Raw genomic sequence first — 23,553 nt, 5'->3', positions numbered from 1 at the left:
ACTGGACCTGAACCAGGGACACCTCCTTGTTCCTCAGAACCTTCACCTTTCGGTCCAAAATCGCAATCAGTCTCTCAATATAATTCAGGCTCGCATCCACCTGAATGTCCTCTAATGGAACCACTATCGTCTCGTCGGCTACACACTTCCTCAACTGGGACACATGGAAGGTGTTATGAATCTGACTCAACTCTGCAGGTAGCTCCAACCGGTAAGCTACCTTACCCACTCTGGCGGTCACCCTGAAATGACCAATGTATCGGGGCCCCAACTTGCCTCGTTTCCTGAACCGGATCACTCCCTTCCATGGGGATACCTTCAGGAGGACAAAATCCCCAACCTGGAACTCTAGCTCGGATCGTCTCTGATCTGCATAAATCTTCTGACGACTCTGGGCCATCAGTAATCGCTGTCTGACTTGCTGAATCTGCTCGGTCGTCTTGAGCACTATCTCAATGCTCCCCATCACTCTCTGCCCCACCTCTCCCCAACAGATGGGAGTTCGACATCTCCTCCCGTACAGAAGCTCGAAAGGAGGCATGCCAATACTGGAATGATGGTTGTTGTTGTATGAAAACTCAGCCAAGGGCAAATAAGTGTCCTAACTTCCACCGAAGTCCATAACACATGCACGCAGCATGTCCTCGAGCTTCTAAATCGTCCGCTCACTCTGTCCGTCTGTATGAGGGTGGTAAGCTGTACTGAAGTGCATTCGGGTACCCAACTCCTCATGAAACTTCTTCCAAAACCTAGAAGTAAAACGTACATCCCGATCTGACACTATTGATGTCGGCACCCCATGACGTGCCACCACCTCCCGTACGTAGATCTCGACCAACCTTTCTGCAGAAGAGCTCTCACTGATAGCAAGGAAGTGAGCACTCTTAGTCAACCGGTCTACAATCACCCAAATTGCGTCAACCCCACGCGCAGTTCTTGGTAACTTGGTGATAAAATCCATGGAAATATGTTCCTACTTCTACTGGGTAACCTCTAGTGGTTGCAGCTTTCCATGAGGACGCTGGTGCTCGGCCTAAACCCGGCGATAGGTCAAGCACCTCTCAACTACCCATGCCACATCTCTCTTCATACAGGGCCACCAATAATCTCTTTTCAGATCCAAATACATCTTTGTGGCTCCCGGGTGGATCGAGAATCTCGATCTATGTGCCTCCTCCAACAATACAAGGCGAGCTCCACCTGTATAGGTCACCCAAATCCGCCCATGGAAAGTCATTAGCCTATGACTGTCCGTCACAAACTCGGAAACTTGCCTAATCACACGCTCTCTCTTACGGTTCTCCGGTCTCACCGCCTCCACCTGAGCCTGTCGGATGGTATCTAAGACCTGAGTCATCACCGTCACCCTCATACACACATCCCGGATCGGAGCGCTCTCGGCTCTGCGACTCAAGGCGTCGGCTACCACATTAGCCTTGCTTGGGTGATATAAAATCTCGCAGTCGTAGTCCTTCACTACGTCCAACCATCTCCTCTGACTCATGTTCAGATTGGGCTGATCCATCAAGTACCTTAGACTCTTATGGTCTGTGTATATGGTGCATCGGACACCATAAAGATAGTGGCGCCAAATCTTGAGGGCAAACACCACCGCCCCCAACTCCAGATCGTGGGTGGGATACCTCGTCTCATGAGGCTTCAGCTGCCTCGATACATATGCTATCACATGCCCCCTGTGCATCAACACCGCGCCCATCTCGGCTATAGAAGCATCATAATAAACCACAAAGTCCTCCACTCCCTCGAGAAGGGCTAACACTGGGGCTTTGCACGACCTATGGCTAAGGGTCTCAAATAAGGCCTGCTGCTCGGGACCCCAACTAAAGGCAACACCCTTCCGAGTCAAGCTGGTGAGAGGAACAGCAATCTTGGAGAAATCTCTGATGAACCTCCGATAGTAGCCGGCTAAACCCAGAAAACTCCTGATCTCGGACGGATATCTCGGCACCTCCCAACTCATAACTGCCTCAATCGTGGCTGGGTCGACCAATATCCCATTCTGATTAACGAGATGTCCCAGGAACTGGACCTCTCGTAACCAGAAATCACATTTGGAGAATTTCGCATATAGCCTCTCCGACCTCAAAACTCCTAGAACCTCTCTAAGATGTTTCTCGTGCTGCTCCCTGGACCTCGAGTACACAAGAATATCGTAGATAAACATGATCACCGATCGATCCAACATGGGCCTGCACCCCCGGTTCATGAGGTCCATGAACGCCGTCGGTGCGTTGGTGAGCCCGAAGGGCATCACCACAAACTCGTAGTGCCCATAACGAGTCCTAAAGGCCGTCTTCGGAATATCCTCCTCGCAAACTCTCATCTGATGATATCTGGATCTCAAATCAATCTTGGAGAACCAAGATGCCCCCTGCAACTGATCGAAAAAATCGTCGATCCTCGGAAGTGGATAACGGTTTTTGACCGTCAACTTGTTCAACTCCCGGTAATCAATGCACATCCGGTGTGAACCATCCATTTCCTTGACAAAAAGGATCGGAGCTCCCCATGGTGAGCTACTCGGTCTGATGAACCCTTTCCCTAGCAGCTCCTGGAGCTGTGAGGATAACTCTTGCATCTCTGGCGGCGCAAGGCGATAGGGTGCCTTGGCAATAGGCGCCGCACCCGGAATCAAATTAATCCGGAACTCCACCTGCCTCTCGGGAGGCACACCCGGAAACTCCTCGGGGAATACATCTGGAAACTCGTACACTATCGGAACCTTGGAGATAGAACTTGGTCTCCCTGCAGCAGCCCACGTATCCATTACGTAAGCCAGAAAACCCATACAACCCTGCTGTAAACTCTGTCTCGCTCTGGCAGCAGAGCAGAAAGCTGATCCAGATCTAGTACCCTCGTCGTACACCGTAAGTACTCCCCCACTAGGGTCTTGTATAGTCACTAACTGTCGCTCGCAGTCTATCACAGCTCCAAATCGACTCAACCAGTCCATGCCCACTATGACACAGACATCACCCATAGCGATCGGTACCAGGTCTATCGGAAACTTAACACCAAAAATCTCTAGTATACACTCACGGATCACGTCAATAGCAAAAACCGCATGCTCGTCGGCTATAGAAACCCTCAGAGGTCAGCTCAACACCTCACGTCGGATACTGATGTGACGACTAAAAGCTACGGACACAAAATATAGACTCGCACCCGAATCAAATAACACCAAAGCAGGTACAGAACTCACAAGAAAAGTACCTATACACAACACAATATAAGCACAAAATATCTCGAAATAATAATAATAATAATACATACCGGCCACGACGTCAGGTGCTGCGCGGACCTCCTCCACTGTCGGCTGAAAGGCTCTCCCACGAACCCTCGGTGTCTCGGCCTTCACTGGCCGACTCTCTGTAGCATGCAAAGAAGCAGGTGCAGATCCCTGGGCTGATCCCTGCACGAGCTGAGGGCACTCGGCCTTCCGATGGCCGGTCTAGTTGCAATGGAAGCAAACCGAGAACCCCTTAGGGCAATCCTTCGCCATGTGCCCCTCCTTGCCACATTTGTAGCAAATCCCCGCACGGCACGACCCCTCGTGACTCTTGCCGCACTTGCCACAAGTGCGGCCCTTCTGGCCCCCAGCTCTTGTATCAGCGGGCTTAGCCCGCTTTCTCGCCGGCTGCGACTGCACTAGTCTCTGGTCCCTACCCCGTGACTCCTCCTCCTCCCTGGTCTGCAGCTCAAGCTCAATCTCCCTCCTCCTGGCATTGGCCTGAAGCTCGGCCAATGTCATGTACGACGAGTTCACCATGAAGTCTCGTATATCCCTCCTCAGTATGCTCAAAAATCGGCTCACACGTGCCTGCTCAGTGGACACGTGCTCAAGGAAAAACATCGCCCTCTCGTGGAACATCCTCGAAATCTCAGTCACTGACTCTGTCTTCTGCTTGAGAGACAGAAACTCCGGTGCCAAACGTTCCCTCTCCACCGGGGGAACATACTCGTCTCGGAACATCTGAACAAACCTCTCCCATGTCACTACAGCATGATCTGCATGGGTAAAGCTGGCTGTCACAAACTTCCACCAGTCCTTCACTCCCAAGCGAAGCTGGATCAGCGCAAACCGCACTCTCAAGTGATCTGGGCATGAACATGTGTAAAAGCACCCCTCGATATGTGAAGCTAACTTGCAGATTATGTGACAGATTGCATTGAAGCCTCCTCAATCAATTTGTTGCTATCTATGTACCTGCTGAAGTGATCCAGAAGATTTGTTCTCTCTGTTATTCTCTCTGAAGATTGTCAAGCTGAAAGCGCTATTTTTCAAGAATCTTATCAAGATGCCTCCTCACCCAATGTGGTTCAGAGTCAAATTTTGAAGAAAAGCTCAACTGCTCAAGATGAAGTCATTCATTGAAGATTCATCAAGTTCATCTTGATATTGTGAAGAATTTGAAGATTAATGCTGAAGCCAAGCTCCCAATGAAGATTGACAAGAAAAGCCAGCTATTTTTTAGGGAGAGCTTGTTGGGTCAATTAGAAAAGAAAGCTATAAACCAAGGGGGAGATTGTTGGCTCAAAAATATTGGTTTATACTTTACTTTTCTAGCAAAATGTATTTTTCAGTCATGTAATAGGTGTTTGCGGTTGTGTTTACGTCCGTGAACGGGTTCACGGCCGTGAACCCGTTCACGGCCCATGTGTCATATATATATATATATATATATATATATATATATATATATATATATATATATATATATATATATATATATATATATATATATATATATATATATATATATATATATATATATATATATATATATATATATATATATATATATATATATATATATATATATATATATATATATATAGATGTTAGGTGGGTGAGGAGTGTACGGCTAGACAAGGAGGGCCTAGGGAGAGTTCACGGCTAAGAAAGAGAGAAAGGAGCTTAAGTGTGTGTTAGTGTGTGTGAATCTCATGTAAAGGAGCATCATTCTATTCATCAATACATTGAAGATTCATATTATTCTTCTTCTCCTTCTCTTCTATATTGATCTTGCATCATCCGCTTGATTGGGATTCCGCACCATCAAGCGGATCTGATTGATATACAAGCAGATTTGGGACTTACATATCTCATCAGCCTCTCATGGCTATACTCATATAAGACCCTCTGGTCAAATGTGTCTCAGTGGGACCCTCTGGTCCCACAACTCAGCAACTCAACATAATACACAGCATACATATCACAAAGACAAATAGCAGGATATCTCAATACACAGTATATGCACATAAGACCCTCTGGTGACCCATAGGCTACTACTCAAGGTAAGTATAGTGAGAAGACTCACCTCGTAAGAACTCGGATAATCTCGAACTCGAATCACCGGTCTAGCCTTCGCCTAACACAACGATAATTATCCTTAATTAATAAGGCTCTCACTGAAGCTAAACTAACCCTTCTACGAACTCACAGAAGGGCAAAAGAGCATTTTACCCCTCTATGGCCTTAATAGTCTACAAATTGACCAAACCCTAAAAGTCAACCAAAAGTCAACGGCAGGGAGTACGCTGCGTATACCAACTCTCTACGCTGGGCGTACTCGGCTGCCATACAGGCAACGGGGATGCTCGACCCCTACGCTGCGCGTACTGGGATTACGCCCAGCGTACGTCCCAGTTTCACCCTACTCACTCATTTGGTCTTAATCAGCTAAGACCGTGGCTCATATTACAGATCTGGACTCCCTAATAGCTCTTACTCCATTAAGTCGGTGACTTTAAGCCTTTGCATAGCTGGAAATGTCACAAACACACAAAATACCCACTCTCTTTTCTCAAAAACCTCATAGCTCTTGCATGGCTTGATACCAACGACCAAGATTGGATTTTTATGGCATTACACCACAAAATACACTCAAAGGGGGTGGATCATAGTCTTTGGAGTACAGTATCACATAAAGTCTCCAACTTTTGGTACAAAACCCTAAAATACCCTACTATGACGCAAAAACCAAAAGAGTGAAAAAGCTTTGAGCTTTATACCTCAAAATGAAGCTCCACACTCAGATAAGCTCAGATCCAAGGCATGGAATCCCACTCCTTCTTCAAGACTCCTTCTTCGCTCCCAAGAAACTCAAGAATACTCTCAAGGCTCTCAAATGCACTCACAAGCTCTAAGAACGAAAACTAGGGTTTAGGAGGGTTGGTAACTGAGAATGGTGGCAAGGAATGACTCCATCATATCCTTTAAATAGGGGACTCTCCCTAAATTAGGGTTTTCACTCTGGGCCTAGTACGCCCAGCGTACTAGGTGCCTTCCGCGTCAAATGCACGCATATGAGTACGTTGAGCGTACACTCGCATACGCCCCGCGTACTCATTCACCACCTTTTCTCATAAAGGGACTAAAATGGCCAATTACTCAAATGATCAATGGTTAACAAGGTAATAACTGAACCTAGGATGTTACATAAAGACCCAAAATACTTGGTCAAATAACGTTCATGAAGCTGGTCATAGAGGATCCCGGAAATATCAGACATCTTGTTGGCTAGTTTAGAATATAAATTGACACTTGTATTTTGCACACGACACACTGTTCTTTAGTCTAAGCTTACTCTACGAAATTGTTCACTTATTCTTACTAAGAATTCACTATAATCATCATTTTATATCAATAAAATCATTAAGGCAGGTGATCATTGTCACCTCCCAAGGTTTTATGCCAGAGATCCTAGCAAGGATTAAGGGCTTTCCTTGTAAACCATTGAGCCACTTTCTTTTATCATTTTTCATTACACTAATCTGAACATCACAGGCTCTCATTCAAATTGGTTGATTAATACTTGTGTAATTTTTGACCAAAACAATTTGGCGCCCACCGTGGGGCCGTGGTGTTCAAAATCCTCAAAAAAACCATGTCTACACAACTGATCCTCTCTTTGTCCTCTTCTCCTTCCATTCCAACCAAAAACCTACCACCTCCTCCGAGTGGGCCCCCTACTCAGAGGAAAATGCCTGACACTTCCAAGAAAAGCACCCCCTCGATCGCTAATCCAGGAAGTTTGGGATCCTCAAGGCTCTAGGATCCGACTGCCCCAGTCACTACTGCAAAACTTTTCGCTATGATGAGAAAAATGACGCAACAGGTGAACCAACAGCAGGAGGAGAATGGATCACTTCTCAAAGAAGTGGAGAGGATGAAGGCGGAATTTCAGAAATCCCAGGAAACAACGCCCACAATTGTGCAACCAAGGATCCTGGACTTCGATAATGTAGGATCCTCAGAAAATCGCCAGAAGAACACAGTTCCTACCACTATGGCGTCACCCTGGGGGACAACTATGGACAACCGAGCATCTATGAGCCTTTCAACACTCCTACAAACCTTGATTCTAGTAACTTCTTAAACAGCAATACTATTAATACTAACTATACTAACGTTGATGCAGGAATAAACTAAAACATGGCCAGGGAACTTCAGCAGTTGAGACAAATGATCTCAAGCGTACCAGGGGTGGTCCGACCCATACCAGAAGCATCCCCAACAAGTCACAGGATCTTGAGATTTGCTCCCACAATAGCCAATGCCGAAGTTCCTAAGCGCTTCCAAACTCCTAGCATGAAGCTATACGATGGAACTACAAATCCTGAAGAGCACATAGCGCAATACCGAGAAAGGATGGAGATCATTCCCATCCCAGGGCACCTGAAGGAAGCTTGCATATGCAAAGGCTTTGGCTCAACCCTTACAGGATCAGCTCTCAAATGGCTGCTAAACGTTCCCCCATACTCTATCACTTCTTTTGCACACTTAGGGATTTCGTTAACAGGTTTGGCACGGAAGCTCTGAGCATCCCCAACATCGACATGGCTACCGCTGTAGAGGCCTTCAAGATGGGACTAAGGAAGGACTCACCCTTCTACGAAGACCTAGTGATGACCCCATGCAAAAGATTGGACGAAGTCAGGTGCCGAGAATTAAGGTTCATAAGTCTTGAAGAGGACAAAGAAATACAGAAGAGAAGCAACCCCTAAAGTCAATATGAGAACCCCAATAGGAAGGCCGAATCCTCGACCCAAAGATCCTACAAATTGAAGCCCTATTCCAAACCGGATCATCACAAGGTTAATGCCCTTGAAGATGAAGGAGAAGAAGAGGAGCTTCCTAAGATCACTAACCATTGTTTTTTGTAGATGTTTCAGGCGTAATTCATGCTATGCAGGATCTTGGAGACGAAGCGAGATGGCCAAAGAGGGACAACAAGTCCACCGCTTGGAAAGACAAGTCCAAATGGTGTGCTTACCACGAAGACTTTGGCCACATGACGGAGGACTGCATATCCCTAAGAAAAGAAATCAGCTACCTCCTTAGTAAGGGACGCCTCAAAGAGATCCTCGGAAGAAAAAGAGAAAAATCCAAGGAGAACAGCCAAGATGGTCACAGGATCCCAGAGAAACCAGGATCTCCACCCTCTGACGCTAAGATAATTAACGTTATCTCAGGCGGATCTAACATTTGTGGTACTTCTTATTCTCGGGCTAAAAGACATGCCAAGGTCTTTAAAACAGAAAAGGAAGATAGAACACTGAAGAATACCATGATTAGCAGTGAAAAAAAAATCACATTTGACGAGACGGACAGGGAAGGAATTCAGGATCCTCACCATGATGGACTCGTAATAACACTGTACATGGCCAACCATTTCGTCAGAAGGATCCTTGTTGACGGGGGATCATCGGTCAATATCGTACTTCTAGACGCACTAAAAAGGATGAACATCCCAGAATCAGAAATAATCAAGAGATCCTCAGTCCTCATAGGATTTAGCGGGGAAACGAAACACACGATTGGGTAAATAAAGCTACCAATATACATAGAAGGGGTAAACTCTATCCATAATTTATGTGTTATTGACACCTTATCTTCTTAATGTTATACTAGGTAGACCATGGATCCACGAGATGAAAGCGGTTCCATCAACATACCATCAGTGTGTAAAATTTCCTACTCCATGGGGAACAATGAACATCATGGGAGACCAGCAAGAATCGAAAGAATGTTATAAGACCTCTATGAAATCCACAACCAAACCTCAACAAGCATAGCAATTCAGACAGGGGGCACGACATGTTCTAGAAACAAAGGGACAGGACGTGAAAGAAGTGCCATTGGGCATCAAGGATCCTGAAGCTAAAGTCCTCATAGGATCCTCAATGCCTGAACAAATCGAGCAAGATCTGGTGAACTTCCTAAGAACCAGAAGCAAGACATTCGCATGGAAACACGAAGATATGATAGTTATAAACAAGAGTATTATTACTCATAAACTTAATATTCATCCTTCTTTCAGACCAATACACCAAAAGAGAAGGAAGTTTGCACCTGAAAGGAATCAGATCCTCCAAGAAGAAGTAGAGAAGCTCCTCAAAACAGGGATGATCAAGGAAGTAAAGTTCCCAAGACGGCTAGAAAACATGGTTGTCGTACAAAAAAACGGCAAATGGCGAGTGTGTGTAGACTATACGGATCTTAATAAGGCTTGTCCTAAGGATCCTTTCCCTCTACCACACATTGACTCTATGATAGATGCAACAGCTGGCCACGAACTCTTAACCTTCATGGACACTTCAGCAGGATTTCAACAAATCCAGATGGAGCCATCCAATCAAGAAGATACGGCATTCATAACACCAACAGGTATATATTGTTACACTGCAATGCCTTTCGATCTTAAAAATACAGGAGCAGCATATCAAAGACTGGTGAATCGGATGTTTAAATACAAGATGGGGAACACGATGGAAGTCTACATTGACGACATGGTAGTAAAATTAATGAAATATGAAGATCACCTCAAAGATCTCAAGGAGTCATTTGACATCCTGGACGAATACAATATGAAGTTGAATCCGCTCAAATGCCATTTCGGGATGAAGTCGGGAAAGTTCCTTGGATATATGGTAAAAAAGAGAGGAATAGAAGCAAGCCCGGAGTAGATCAAAGCAATCATCAAGCTGAAATCCCCATCTTTAACAAAAGACATCCAAAGGCTAACCTGAAGAGTAGCAGCACTCAACAGGTTCATTTCAAGATCCTCATAAAGATGTAAACCCTTCTACGACATCTTGAAGAAAAACAAAAGGTTCGAATGGATTGAAGATCACAAAAAGCCTTTCAGGAGCTCAAAAAATACTTGAGTTCCGCACCGTTACTGGTAAAGCCCATAGACGGGGAACCACTTCTCCTCTACCTCTCAGTATCCTCAAGTGCAGTAAGCGTTGTCTTGGCTAAGGATCTTAACGGAGACCAACATCCTATCTACTATGTAAGTAAAAGTCTCTTGGATCCTGAAACCAGGTACTCTCACCTCGAAAAATTAATTCTTGCCTTATTAACTGCTTCTACTAAGTTAAGACACTATTTCGAAACCCACACTATACATGTAAAAACTAATTATCGTATTAAGAATGTCATGAGAAAACCAGAAATGTGAGGAAGGATGGAAAAATGGTCGGTGAAGTTAAGCACGTTTGACATCAGATACGAACCAAGATCTGCCATAAAATCACAAGCATTAGCAGACTTTGTGGCTGACTTTAGTGATGATCTACAAAACGAAGTAGACATGGAAGCCAAGCAACTCCTAGAAGATGAAAACCTGGGAAAATGGACACTGTTCACAGATAGAGCTGCAAATTAGAAAGGAACAGGGCTAGGGATCATACTAAAGTCGCCACAGGGGGACATCATACCCCAAGGCAGTTAGTTGTGAATTCAACACTACCAACAACGAAGCAGAATACGAAGCACTCATCATGGGAATACAATTGGTTAAGGATCTTCAAATCAGGGATCTTCGGGTATTTGTTGATTCTTTATTACTAACCAATCACTTCAATAGATCTTATGCAGTGAAAGATGAAAGATTAGCATTATATCTAGAGATCCTCAAAAAATTAGCTTCTGATTTCGAAAACTTTAGCCTAACCCAAATTCGTAGAGAAGAAAACACAGAAGCGGATGCATTAGCCAATTTAGGATCCCACCATAGACGAAGATTCCTATAACCCATATAATAACCCCAGCTATAGAAACCCTCTCCGACAAATCAGAAGATCCTAAACATCCGACAAGCGTAGCATCTATTAAAGATCCTAGCACTAGGATCCTTCCTCCAAGAAACCCCGACGAACAGGATCCTGGAAGAAGCCCGCGATCATGGACCCAACGCTTTATGGAGTATCGCCAAAATGGCACAATCCCAACAGAAGAAAAAAGAAAAAGAGCATTCAGTACAAGAGTCTCAAGACTCGTGTTAATCCAAGGTAAACTTTACAAAAAAAATCTATGGCAGGTCCATACCATAGATGCTTGGAAGATCCTGAAGCTGCAGAAGTCTTAAAGGATATACACGAAGGAGATTTTGGCAATAACACTGGGGGCAGATCCTTATGCTCCAAAATACTAAGAACAGGATACTACTGGCCAACCATGAAGAAAGACTCCTTTCTACATGCTCAAAAGTGTGATGCTTGCCAAAGACACAGCAACATCCTACATCAATCGACAGAACCTCTACATCCTATTATCTCCCCATGGGCATTCATGAAATGGGGGATGGATATAGTAGGAAAATTACCAGTGGCCCCAGGAGGAAAAGTCTTCATGTTGGTGATGACTGATTACTTCTCCAAATGGATCGAAGTTGAAGCTTTCGTTCATGTAAGAGACAAAGAGGTAGTATCATTTATTAAACGTATTATCTTGACTAGGTTTGGGATCCCGGTTGAAATCATATGTGACAATGGATCCCAATTTGTAAGAAAAAGGACAAGAGACTTTTGCACAAGCTGAGGAATCAAAATGATAATGTCCACTCCTGTTCATCCCCAAGCTAACGGTCAAGAGGAATCTAGCAACAAAATCATAGTAAACAATTTAGAGAAAAGGTTGGACAAAAAGAAAGGAAGATGGGCAGAAGAGCTTCCTTTTGTTTTGTGGGCAAATAGGACCACTTCCAAAGTGGCCACATGTCAGACCCCCTATACTTTGGTGTTTGGGACAGAAGCAGTAATCCCTACCGAAGTAGAGATCCTGACGGCAAGATACTTGCTGCAAGACCAAGAGAATAACGACAGGATCCTAGCACAAGATCTTGACACTATTGACGAGCTTAGGGATCTTGCCAAAATACGCATTGCTACTCATCAACAAAGGATCACCAAAGCCTAAAATATGAACATAAGATTCAGAAGGTTTCAAATAGGAGACTTGGTATTAAGGAAAACATTCCAAAACACCAAGGATCCTAGTGCAGGAAAATTTGCTCCTAAATGGGGAGGAGTATATCTTATAGATGTTGAAGCAGGAAAAGGAGCATATTGGCTAGCAACACTCGAAGGAGACGTTCTGCCAACAAAACCAAGGTACACATGTTCTTCACCTTAAAATTTTCGTTGTCACTTGTTTTCTCCTCGAATACATTACTAACTTAAGCATCGAAGGGCCGTTAGCTAGACTAACGTCCACCCTTAGCTAACGTTTGCTATGCAGAACAACGTACGGTTAAGGATCTTTAAGATTGAAGATCCTGAAACATCATGATTCTCAAGGTTAAACACCTTGAAACACAAGGATCTTGACACATGAAGATCTCAACGCCTTAATACTTGGTAAACTCCATTATATTTAACAATGTAATCTTTAAACTATCGTATACACAAGCTAGAGACTGATCATCTCTCCTATGCTTAAGGGTACTCAATCCCCTCTAAGGTTTAAAGAGATAATTACCTCTTTCACACGAACTAAGTTTTATACACCTCGCTTGGACGCATGATATCTAACTGTGGGATACGGGTAAGGGGATCATTTCACGATTCAGTGGCTTGGCAACCCTCTTATCTTTGAACACAAGTTGAGATCCTTAAGGTTTATAACATTTTCATGTTATCCAAAAAACGGGATCCTACCCCAGTAATTACTTAAGGTTCATAACATTTTCATGTTATCAAAGATTGGGATCTTGCCCCAGAAATTAAATAAGATTTATAACATCTTCATGTTATCACACGTTAGGAATTTTCCCCAGAGAATACAATCGAATTATAACATTTTCATGTTATTATAAATAAGGATCTCTCCCATGAATTATATCACAAGTTGGGATCCCCCCAGAATATAACATTAACATGTTATCTATTGAACCTACGGTGTTACACAACAATTTTGTCAAAGTCTATAATCTAAACAGGTTATCCTAAGAAGAAATTTCCCATATGTGATTTGAGATCCTTATATTTAAGGATATCTAACAGTAAGGATCCTTGCCCTTAAGGATCCTCATCGACCTTCATTAGTAAAGAACCTCGTTCTCAGCAGTGAACCAAAGTTCTCTCCTAAGTGGGAATTTATCCTCAGTAAATTATAAAATTCAAAGACTTATGAAGCTTAAATAGAAACTCGAAGACAATCAGGTTCCATATTTCCTTTGAAATTTTAAGTAAAATCAAGGATCCTAAACTTTCCAAGATCCTAAATCAATCACCGATTTATGAACTTTCATCTTTTAAATTGATATCTTTAAAGAAGTTTTAAAGATTACGAGTTAATCATCAAACTTCTAAAGAAACTTTAAAATTACTTAAAAAGTCAGTTCTTGTTTCAATCCTTATCAAACCGTTTCGTCTTAAAAATTATCCACTACTTTTAGGATCCTAACTGTGCAAAGACCTTAGTATTGTATTATGCAGGAAACGTAGAAAGACAAAAGAAATATTAGCCATTATATTCGAAATAAAAGGCTTACAGACCTATAGGAGTCGAATGGTTACATCAAAAAACTACTCTAATCACCTAAAAAAGGCCTAGACCTTAGCCTGGCCATTATCGGCCTTCTTCTCCCCTCCCTCAGTCAGCTGCAGTACAAGATCCTAGCAGGCTTGCCAGTCACCTTGGCCAGTGCCTCGCGCCAACCATCCACATCCCAGGAACCTGCATTTTTAAGATCCTCCACAAGACGGATCTTGGCCTCCCAAACAGCCACCGTAGTGCTGACCTTCGCGTCGGAGATCACCTCCTCCATCTCGTGTACATGTTCCTCCTCTCTCTCAACCTTCTCCTTGCTGAGCAGCTCCACCCTTGTAATGCCCGTGTTTCTAGGCTAGGCATTAATATTGACGTGATAGTCTAGGTTAACCTTTGTGACTTATTTTGAAGAAATGAAAAGGAATTATGTGAATATTATGTGTTTTATGTGTTTTATGCTTAATTAGTAGGAGTTAATTAATTAAGAATAAAAATGACCGTCAAAAATAAATATTAGATAAAGCCGATATTTATTAAGAAAGTTGTAGTGTTCGTGACAAGGATTACGGATATATAAAGAATGCCGAAATCCGAGTTATAACGAAGAAGTTATGACCTGTCGCAGTTTCGCGATAAACCGGCACGGTGCCGAATGTCGTAAAAAGTGAGTTTTTGATAAACTACTTTTTAGCCTTAGTAATCTAAATGAAACTCGTAGTATTCGTTAAACCAAGAAGTTCGATAAAAAGAACGCCAAATCTGACTTCGTATGAGGAAGTTATGATTTTTCGAAGTTTCAGCTTAGCAGTAGACACCTAAAAACTCGAATTTTAGATCGAGTGATTTTTAGCCGACACGACCTAAACGAGAATCGAAGGTCTCGTCATTAGTAGTACAACGGTAAAAAGTCTGACGAAAACGGACGTCCGATGAAGAAGTTATGATTTTTTTACGGATTTCCTGTCTCGGTCTGTTAAAAATAATAATATAAAAATTAAAGTTAAAATTAGCCGACGAAGTCTAAACGAAAGTTGTAGAGTGTAATTTTACCTACGCGTGCATATAAAGAACGTCAAAAACGGAGCTCGTATGCGAAAGTTATGGATTTTAGAAGTTTTGGCGCGAAAATCGAGAAAATTCGCATAGTCACGTTTTTGCCACGTCACCCTCGCTTAGAATGTGACACGTGTCCGAAATTGGTGAGTCATGCGAGCCACGTGTCCGAGCTGCTGAGTCATCCGATCTCGTGAGCTTATCCGAAGCGGTCCAGTAGAAGTGCGACGCGTGCCCTTTATCACGTGACCGAACCCTCGCAGGCTGCCACGGAACCCTCTACTTCGGACCTAGGCCTCGGTCCAATCAGGAGTTGCCAGCAGCCACTTCGCACGTGCAGCCCATGTGCGAGCCCTTCCCTGCGAGCCTCAGATCTTCGCCACCTGGAGGCTTCTCAGCCGTCCGATTAGAAGGTTCTCCCTATAAATAGAAGGCTGCGAGCCTTCTCGGATATTTTTAAGAAATTGCCATTTTTAGCCCCTTTTTCCATATTTTCTTCATCCTAAAATTCCCCGTAGCCCCGGTATCGATTATAACCCCCGGAATGCGCCACGAAGTGCCCGAGAAGCCCGGAAAATTTATCTTTTCGGTTTCGAAGCCCGACCCTCGCAGAGCCCGGTTTCTCAATAAAACTCCCGGTTTTATTAGAAACGATTGTTTTAGGAAACGAATTGCTGCCCGATTTTCATTAAATCAGGTGAGTGTGTAGTTACTTTCACCTTACACATAGATATGAAGTATTTTACATAAAATACGTGTTGTGTGAATAATTATTGTTTGTTTATTTGAGGTGGATGTTGAAGGAATGATTTATACATGTTTTTAAATAATTTAAACTGTATATGTATTTTTATCTACAAAAATGTTGGGTAAAACATGGGTAGATGAAATAGTGGGTGTGTGATGAAAGGTGAGTTGGATAAATGAGATGATCAGTGATATAGATCATAAGTTGAGGGTGAGTGGTGAAAGGAGATCATAAGTTGAGGGTGAGTGGTGAAAGGAGATCATAAGTTGAGGGTGAGTGGTGAAATTTGAGAGAATCACTTACCCAAATGTTGACCCCCGTCATTCAACAAAGTATGGATGACAACCATGGACTATTCTAGACGGTCTGTGGAACACTAGCAGGCCCGCAACCTGTAGGTGTAATGAACTATATGTTCGTTTGCTGTACTCTAAAAACCCATTGACATGTATTGCAGGGGGGAATACCTGTAAATAATATTGTCGATAAATGAGAGCTATGGACTTAGCACATGTTGAATAAACCTTGGCAGCTATGGACTTAGTGTCCGTTGTATAAACCCCGGTGACGAGGTGACTTTGTGCCTATTCCTTAGGATGAATCCTTAGGAAGGAGTGATAGTTGATTCCTAGGTTAAACCCTTAAGAAATAAATAAGATAATGGGGTTGGGGTAATTGGGTTGATTGTTTGATGTTTAAGCATAATAAATTATGTTTTGTGGGTTGAAAACCCTATATGCTCACTAGGCTTCCAAGCCTGACCCACTCAGCTTTTTATATTACAGGTAGTGGACCCCGAGCATAGTCGGATGATGATGATGAGTGATTTTTGGATTATAGGCCAGTAGTTATAAATAACTGTTGTAAGGCTTATAATGTCTTGTTTATGCTTTTGATCTGTATCGGAACATGACATCCCGAGGTTTTGATATAAAAGGAAATTATATATTTCTTAAAGAAAGGTTTTGACAAACTTTTATCATATTTTGTTTTGGGGACCAATTCCGCAACATCTTTCAAAAAGATTTCTCTTATTTTATTTTAAAAAGCATAAATTAAATCGGTCTTTTCTGGCCGAGAAATTAGGGGATGTCACAGTTGGTATCAGAGCATTAGTTTAAGCGAACTAGGAATTTGTAGGATTTCTAGACTTAAACTTAGAATGCTAAGTGATGATTGTGAGATGAGTGTCTACCATATTTTAGACACGAGCACTAGTTTATTTTAGGAAAGATGCATAAAATGCTTTTACGTGCTAAATGCTAAATGTTTTCCATATATGTCATTATTTGTTCGGATCTATGGTCTGTTGCCGACCGGATCTGGAAACCTTATGCGTGTAGGATTCTAAACGTATGACTACGATATTAGAACTAACCTATAAACGTTTCGGAGTAATAACGAAGACTTAACGTCTATCGAAAATAAAGATCTAAAATCACCTACGAATGGTGTATAGATCGAAATGGCGAGTACGCAAAGTGAATTCGGAAACGATAATCCGCAGCCTGAGCCAATCACGATGGTTGGGGTGCAGGCAATGGTGCATACGGTGTTGGATCAACAGATGGAAGAAACAAAACGTTTACTTCAACAAAGTAAGGATGAACTTACTGTGCCAGTACGTCAGGCATCTGTTCTTGAGGCAACTATATGGGTTGCTAAGTCTATTGAAGAAATGATCAATGACAGGACCGCCAACAAGATTGAAGTTGGCAAGAAGAGGAAATTTGAGGGGTCTTCAAGGCCCAACAAGAGCAACGTATCCTCAAAGTCTGGCAAAAGAGGAGGTAGAGGAAAATGGTGCGGAAAGTGCAAAAATAAACACTCTGGGAATTGTGACGGGAAGGTGAGGTGCTTTAGGTGTGGATAAATAGGGCATTACGCCAATCAGTGTACGATTTCCAAGAGGGTGTGTTACGTATGTAAGGAATAAGGCCATATTTCTAAGGACTGTCCTAAGGAAAATGAAGTAACAAGGACAAGTGCACTGCCAACGCCAAAGGAATTTCAAAATATCCTTGACGAAGCAATTAATAATGCTAGGAAGTAGAAGTAAAGACTTGATACCCAAAGATCAAGTTACGAAGTAGTAATGTGAATAGTAACAGGTGGTTTAGCCTATTAGAGGCATAGTATAGGGTAAACTTGAACTTTTGTGTAATCGTTTCAAGGAAATAATATAAACCCATGTTTTGTCATCTGATGAATGGAATGGTTGGTGTAATTCTTGAAGTTGTCCCATCGTCTAGAATTTCCATCACCAACCAAGTTGAAGTAGAACTGATGATTGAAGATACGCGTGGAAGAAGTCCTAGTAGAGTCTAGGAAAATTCTATGATTAATTGGACACATTCGTATGTGTTAAAGTGTTTTGTGATTTTAGGACTTGGGGACTGCGAGACAGTACTTGGGACGAATATGAGTAGGTGTGAATAGTAGTAGAGATCTATACTACTGGAAGCACAGGACTCACACTTGGATCAGGGAAAGTCACAAGGTTACCAAGAAACTCGTAATTGATTCTGTCTTATTCTAGTATGTCGTTACCATAGTTTCGTTAATGACTAAGAAGATGATTGTTATTCCGAACTTAGAGGTCATATCGAATCGAGTCTGACTAAGATGAGTTTCTTATGTGGTTCAGAGAACCAAGTTCGATGTAGCATTTGACTTAAGCCAGAAGATTGAAGTGAAAGATAATCAAAGCGATCAATAGAAGTATCACATTCATTGTTAAAGAAGTTGGTAGTTAGAAATGATACATGTTGAACTGTGATTGTATCACATTAGAACATGAAGGAAGGTGTAGTTTGTTCCGAAATTTGTCCCTAGGAGATCTGAGTCTAAGTAGTGCAGTATACAATGAGAGATCCTTAGAACATGACCCATCGGTCTATTACAATAAATGAAGGAAAGTACTTATTCCAAGAAGAAGAAGGAGTCTTCAATAAGTATTTATTTTGTAACTCGAAGGTTACGATTGAAAGTCCTACGGAGATCTGAAGCTTTTTAGGATTCGTCGGATATTACCGAAGGTTTATCCAAGGCTTTTATCCGATCGCGACTCCATTGACAACTTTGACCCACAAAGGAGCTGTTTATACTTGGAATGAGAAGCATAAGGAAGTTTTGAGAAGTTAAAGAAGAAGTTGTGTGAAGCACCGATTCTTTCGTTACTTGAAGGAGTTGATGACTTCACAGTTTATAGTGATACCTCTGGAGTTGGGTTAGGTTGTGTTCTGACCCAAAGGGATAAAGTGATAGCGTATGCATCGAGGCAATTGAAAGAGCATGAAAAGAACTACCCCACTCATGATCTGGAGTTGGCAGCGGTAGTATTCGCCTTGAAGATATGGAGAAGGAATTGAACATGAGACAACGGCGCTGGCTAGAGTTACTCAAGAACTACGACTGTGAGATACTTTACCACCCTGGTAAAGCAAATGTTATTGCTGATGCTCTCAGTCAGAAGGTAAATCTTGAAAAGAAAAGGCCAAGAGCGTTGAGAATTGAAGTTGTATCGACAGTTGTGGAAAGTATAAAGAAAGCTCATGAGGAAGCTTTAGAGAAAATGACCGAAAGGAGGAACGTTTGGGAAAAACGTTGGTGTTTGATACAAACGGTCAAGGAGTGAAGGTATTCAAAGATAGGATTTGGGTATCTAAGACGGGAGGAGTAAAAGGTCTTCTGATGGAAGAAGCTCAAAAAACCATGTACTTGATTCATCCCGGCAGTACAATAATGTATAAGGATCTAAAACCCTATTACTAGTGGCCGACGATGAAGCTCGATGTTATTAAGTATGTGGCCGAGTGTGTAACTTGTGCTAGGGTTAAGGCACAACATCAGAAACCGTATGGGAGTTTAGAACCTTTGCCTATACCCATGGGAAAATGGGAAGACATCACTATGGATTTTGTGACTAAACTGCCCAGAACAAGGAACGGTCATGACATGATTTAGGTGGTCGTTGATTGCTTCACTAAGAGTACGCATTTCATAGCAGCCAACGAGAAATGGTCTATGGATAAACTTGCGAATTCTTACGTGAAGGAAATTTTGAGGCTTCACGGTGTTCCGTTAACGATTGTATCCGATCGTGACAGCCGTTTTACCTCAAGGTGTTGGAGGAGTCTGTAAGAGGAATTGGGTACCAAGTTGTGTTTGAATACAGCTTACCATCCGCAAACCGATGGTCAGAGCGAATAAACGATTCAAACATTGAAGGATATGTTGAGAGCATGTACCCTGGAATTCCAAGCTAACTGGGATGAGCATTTACCTTTAGTAGAATTTTTCTAGGGTAATAGTTTCCACTCAAGCATCAAGATGGCACCTTATCACGCTTTGTATGGGGAAAAGTGTTGAATCCCGTCATGTTGCCTGGAAGCTGAGGAAAAGCAGTTTATGGGACTTGAAATAGTCCATTAGACTGCTGAAAAATGTTGAAAGTGATTAGGGAAAGGATGTTAGCTGCTCAAAAGAGCTATGCTGACAAGAAAAGACAACCGATATCATTCGAAGTTGGAGATTCGGTTTTACTTAAAGTCTCATCATGGAAGGGACTTATAAGGTTTGGTAGAACGGGAAAGTTGAGTCCAAGGTTTATTGGACCATTTAAAAGTTCTTCAGAGGATCGGGAATCAAGCTTACAAGCTCGAATTACCGGAAGAACTAGAGGGTATTCATAATACCTTTCATGTGTGTTATTTGAGAAAGTTCACGGGAGGTGTGCCCGACATAATTCTCATTTCTGAATTAAGGTTGGATGAGAGCAAGAGGTTAATTGGAGAACCTGAGGCAATCGTTGACCGTAAGACTAAGAAGTTGTAACGTAAGATGGTCGATTTAGTGCTTGTGCGTTGGAAACATATAAATGGGCCAAATTCCACCTGGGAAACGGAGAGTGATATGGTGAGTCGCTACCCGTAGTTGTATGGTGATATGTGATTCCGGGGACGGAATCATCCTAAGGGGGAGAGAATTGTAATGCCCGTGTTTCTAGGCTAGGCATTAATATTGACGTGATAGTCTAGGTTAACCTTTGTGACTCATTTTGAAGAAATGAAAAGGAATTATGTGAATATTATGTGTTTTATGTGTTTTATGCTTAATTACTAGGAGTTAATTAATTAAGAATAAAAATGACCGTCAAAACTAAATATTAGATAAAGCTGATATTTATTAAGAAAGTTGTAGTGGTCGTGACAAGGAATACGGATATATAAAGAATGCCGAAATCCGAGTTATAACGAAGAAGTTATGACCTGTCGGAGTTTCGCGATAAACCGGCATGGTGCCGAATGTCGTAAAAAGTGAGTTTTTGATAAACTACTTTTTAGCCTTAGTAATCTAAATGAAACTCGTAGTATTCGTTAAACCGAGAAGTTCGATAAAAAGAACGCCAAATCTGACTTCGTATGAGGAAGTTATGATTTTTCGAAGTTTCAGCTTAGCAGTAGACACCTAAAAACTCGAATTTTAGATCGAGTGATTTTTAGCCGACACGACCTAAACGAGAATCGAAGGTCTCGTCATTAGTAGTACAACGGTAAAAAGTCTGACGAAAACGGACGTCCGATGAAGAAGTTATGAATTTTTTACGGATTTCCTGTCCCGGTCTATTAAAAATAATAATATAAAAATTAAAGTTAAAATTAGCCGACGAAGTCTAAACGAAAGTTGTAGAGTGTAATTTTACCTACGCGTGCATATAAAGAACGTCAAAAACGGAGCTCGTATGCGAAAGTTATGGATTTTAGAAGTTTTGGCGCGAAAATCGAGAAAATTCGCATAGTCACGTTTTTGCCACGTCACCCTCGCTTAGAATGTGACACGTGTCCGAAATTGGTGAGTCATGCGAGCCACGTGTCCGAGCTGCTGAGTCATCCGATCTCGTGAGCTGATCCGAAGCGGTCCAGTAGAAGTGCGACGCGTGCCCTTTATCACGTGATCGAACCCTCGCAGGCTGCCACGGAACCCTCTACTTCGGACCTAGGCCTCGGTCCAATCAGGAGTTGCCAGCAGCCACTTCGCACGCGCAGCCCATGTGCGAGCCCTTCCCTGCGAGCCTCGGATCTTCGCCACCTGGAGGCTTCTCAGCCGTCCGATCAGAAGGTTCTCCCTATAAATAGAAGGCTGCGAGCCTTCTCGGATATTTTTAAGAAATTTCCATTTTTAGCCCCTTTTTCCATATTTTCTTCATCTTAACATTCCCCGAAGCCCCGGTATCGATTATAACCCCCGGAATACGCCACGAAGTGCCCGAGAAGCCCGGAAAATTTATCTTTTCGGTTTCGAAGCCTGACCCTCGCAGAGCCCGGTTTCTTAATAAAACTCCCGGTTTTATTAGAAACGATCGTTTTAGGAAACGAATTGCTGCCCGATTTTCATTAAATCAGGTGAGTGTGTAGTTACTTTCACCTTACACATAGATATGAAGTATTTTACATAAATCAGGTGAGTGTGTAGTTACTCCCGGTTTTATTAGAAACGCTCTTGTTATATTTATTATTTTGTATGCTAGATTAGGATAATACCTTGGATGTTCATAATTGTATGTATAATAGAGAAAACATAGATCCAAGGTATTTAGGGTTGCATGTACACTTAGGAGTGTTAGAATTCTCATAACCCAACAGTGGTATCAGAGACTAGGCTTGTTTTCTTGTTATACTTGCAAAAGTAGCTGAAAAATCGAGTTGGATGCATATATTCGATTGTTTTGGCTGGAATTGGACTAGGAACATTACCCTAAGATGTTTTTGGACTTATAAACCTGTTTTTGATGTGGTAATGTTCATGCTAATCCAATTTCTAAGATAATTGTCATAATTTCAAGATTTGTATTAGTTTGTATGTTCATGCTAATTTCTTGAAGATTGATGATTTGAATTATCTTGTTCTTATGAGGTTCTTAGATTAATAGAAAAGTTGTGTGAAATAGTTGTTTTCAATCCATTTTAATCTAAGAGTTGATTCCAAAGTGTGTTTTTGTAACTTGTCCTCAAGTTATATGAAAAGTCACATTTAAGAATCACAAAACTCATAAAAGTTGGCAAAGGTTACAAAATGAAGAGTCTAGTTCTAATTAAATGGTTTTATGACTCCATAACTTGTCCTCAAGTTATGGAGGTTCAAGAGTCTCTTCATTAAATTAAAAAAAAAGTGTAACCTTAATTAGTTCCATAAGTTACAATAAAAAAAAGTTATTTTTTTTATTAATTAGTTTAAAGTCTTCCATAACTTGTCCTCAAGTTATGGAACTTGAAGAGTTTTTTTTTTTTTTAATTAAAACTACTTTAAACTCATAGGTTATGGAATTAATTAGTTTTGAATAGTTTCAAAACTTGCCCTTAAGTTTTGGAATTTGAAAAATTTTCACTTATGAATACTTTAATTCCAAGTTAGCCCTTAGAATTTTAAAAGTTTAAAATTCAACCCTTATACTATTATTATCATTTTAATTATATAGATATGTATAAGATAAAGTCGTCTTACCATTAGTAGGCCTTATTCACGAAGCCGGTCTATAAGGGGGGTATAAGGTTACTGCCTATAAAATGGCAGTTTAATGGGTGTCCACTCTCACTCACCGCTTCCTTGACCGGTGGAGGGTCGTTAGCCGAACAGGTAGGACAAGGACTATAATTCTCCCTTCATTATAAGTATAATGATAAATACTAAGTAACTAAACACTTATAAATTCCCAATCTTAGTTACTTAGGAAAATGTGAATAAGGTGTTAATCCATGAAATTACACTTTGCACTTTGTTTAAGCTGTTAGTGGAGCGTGTGTGGTTAACCGGCACACTAACCTGGACTTAACAAGGTAGGCAAAGGGTAACTTAATGTTTATCATAGTATCGTTGGACGTGTATGGTTAACCGGCACATCGATTGAGGGGTAAATATTAAGGGTACCAAGTATATTTGCATGGTTACT

The 23,553-nt window shown here is 41.8% G+C and overlaps 1 protein-coding gene across 1 annotated transcript; it reads left to right on the top strand.

Moving 5' to 3' along the window:
- Nucleotides 1-11,866: 11,866 nt before the first annotated feature.
- On the top strand, nt 11,867-12,229 carry LOC145110987 (uncharacterized). Its single transcript, XM_079047295.1, has one exon. It carries the CDS (start codon nt 11,867-11,869, stop codon nt 12,227-12,229), a length of 363 nt encoding a protein of 120 aa, XP_078903421.1.
- The last annotated feature ends 11,324 nt before the right edge of the window (nt 12,230-23,553 follow it).

Source organism: Lactuca virosa, chromosome 5 (genome assembly GCF_052849685.1).
Source record: "Lactuca virosa cultivar CGN04683 chromosome 5, Lactuca_virosa_CGN04683_v6, whole genome shotgun sequence".
Lineage (NCBI taxonomy): Eukaryota > Viridiplantae > Streptophyta > Magnoliopsida > Asterales > Asteraceae > Lactuca > Lactuca virosa.
This window is presented reverse-complemented; position numbering and strand designations above follow the sequence as displayed.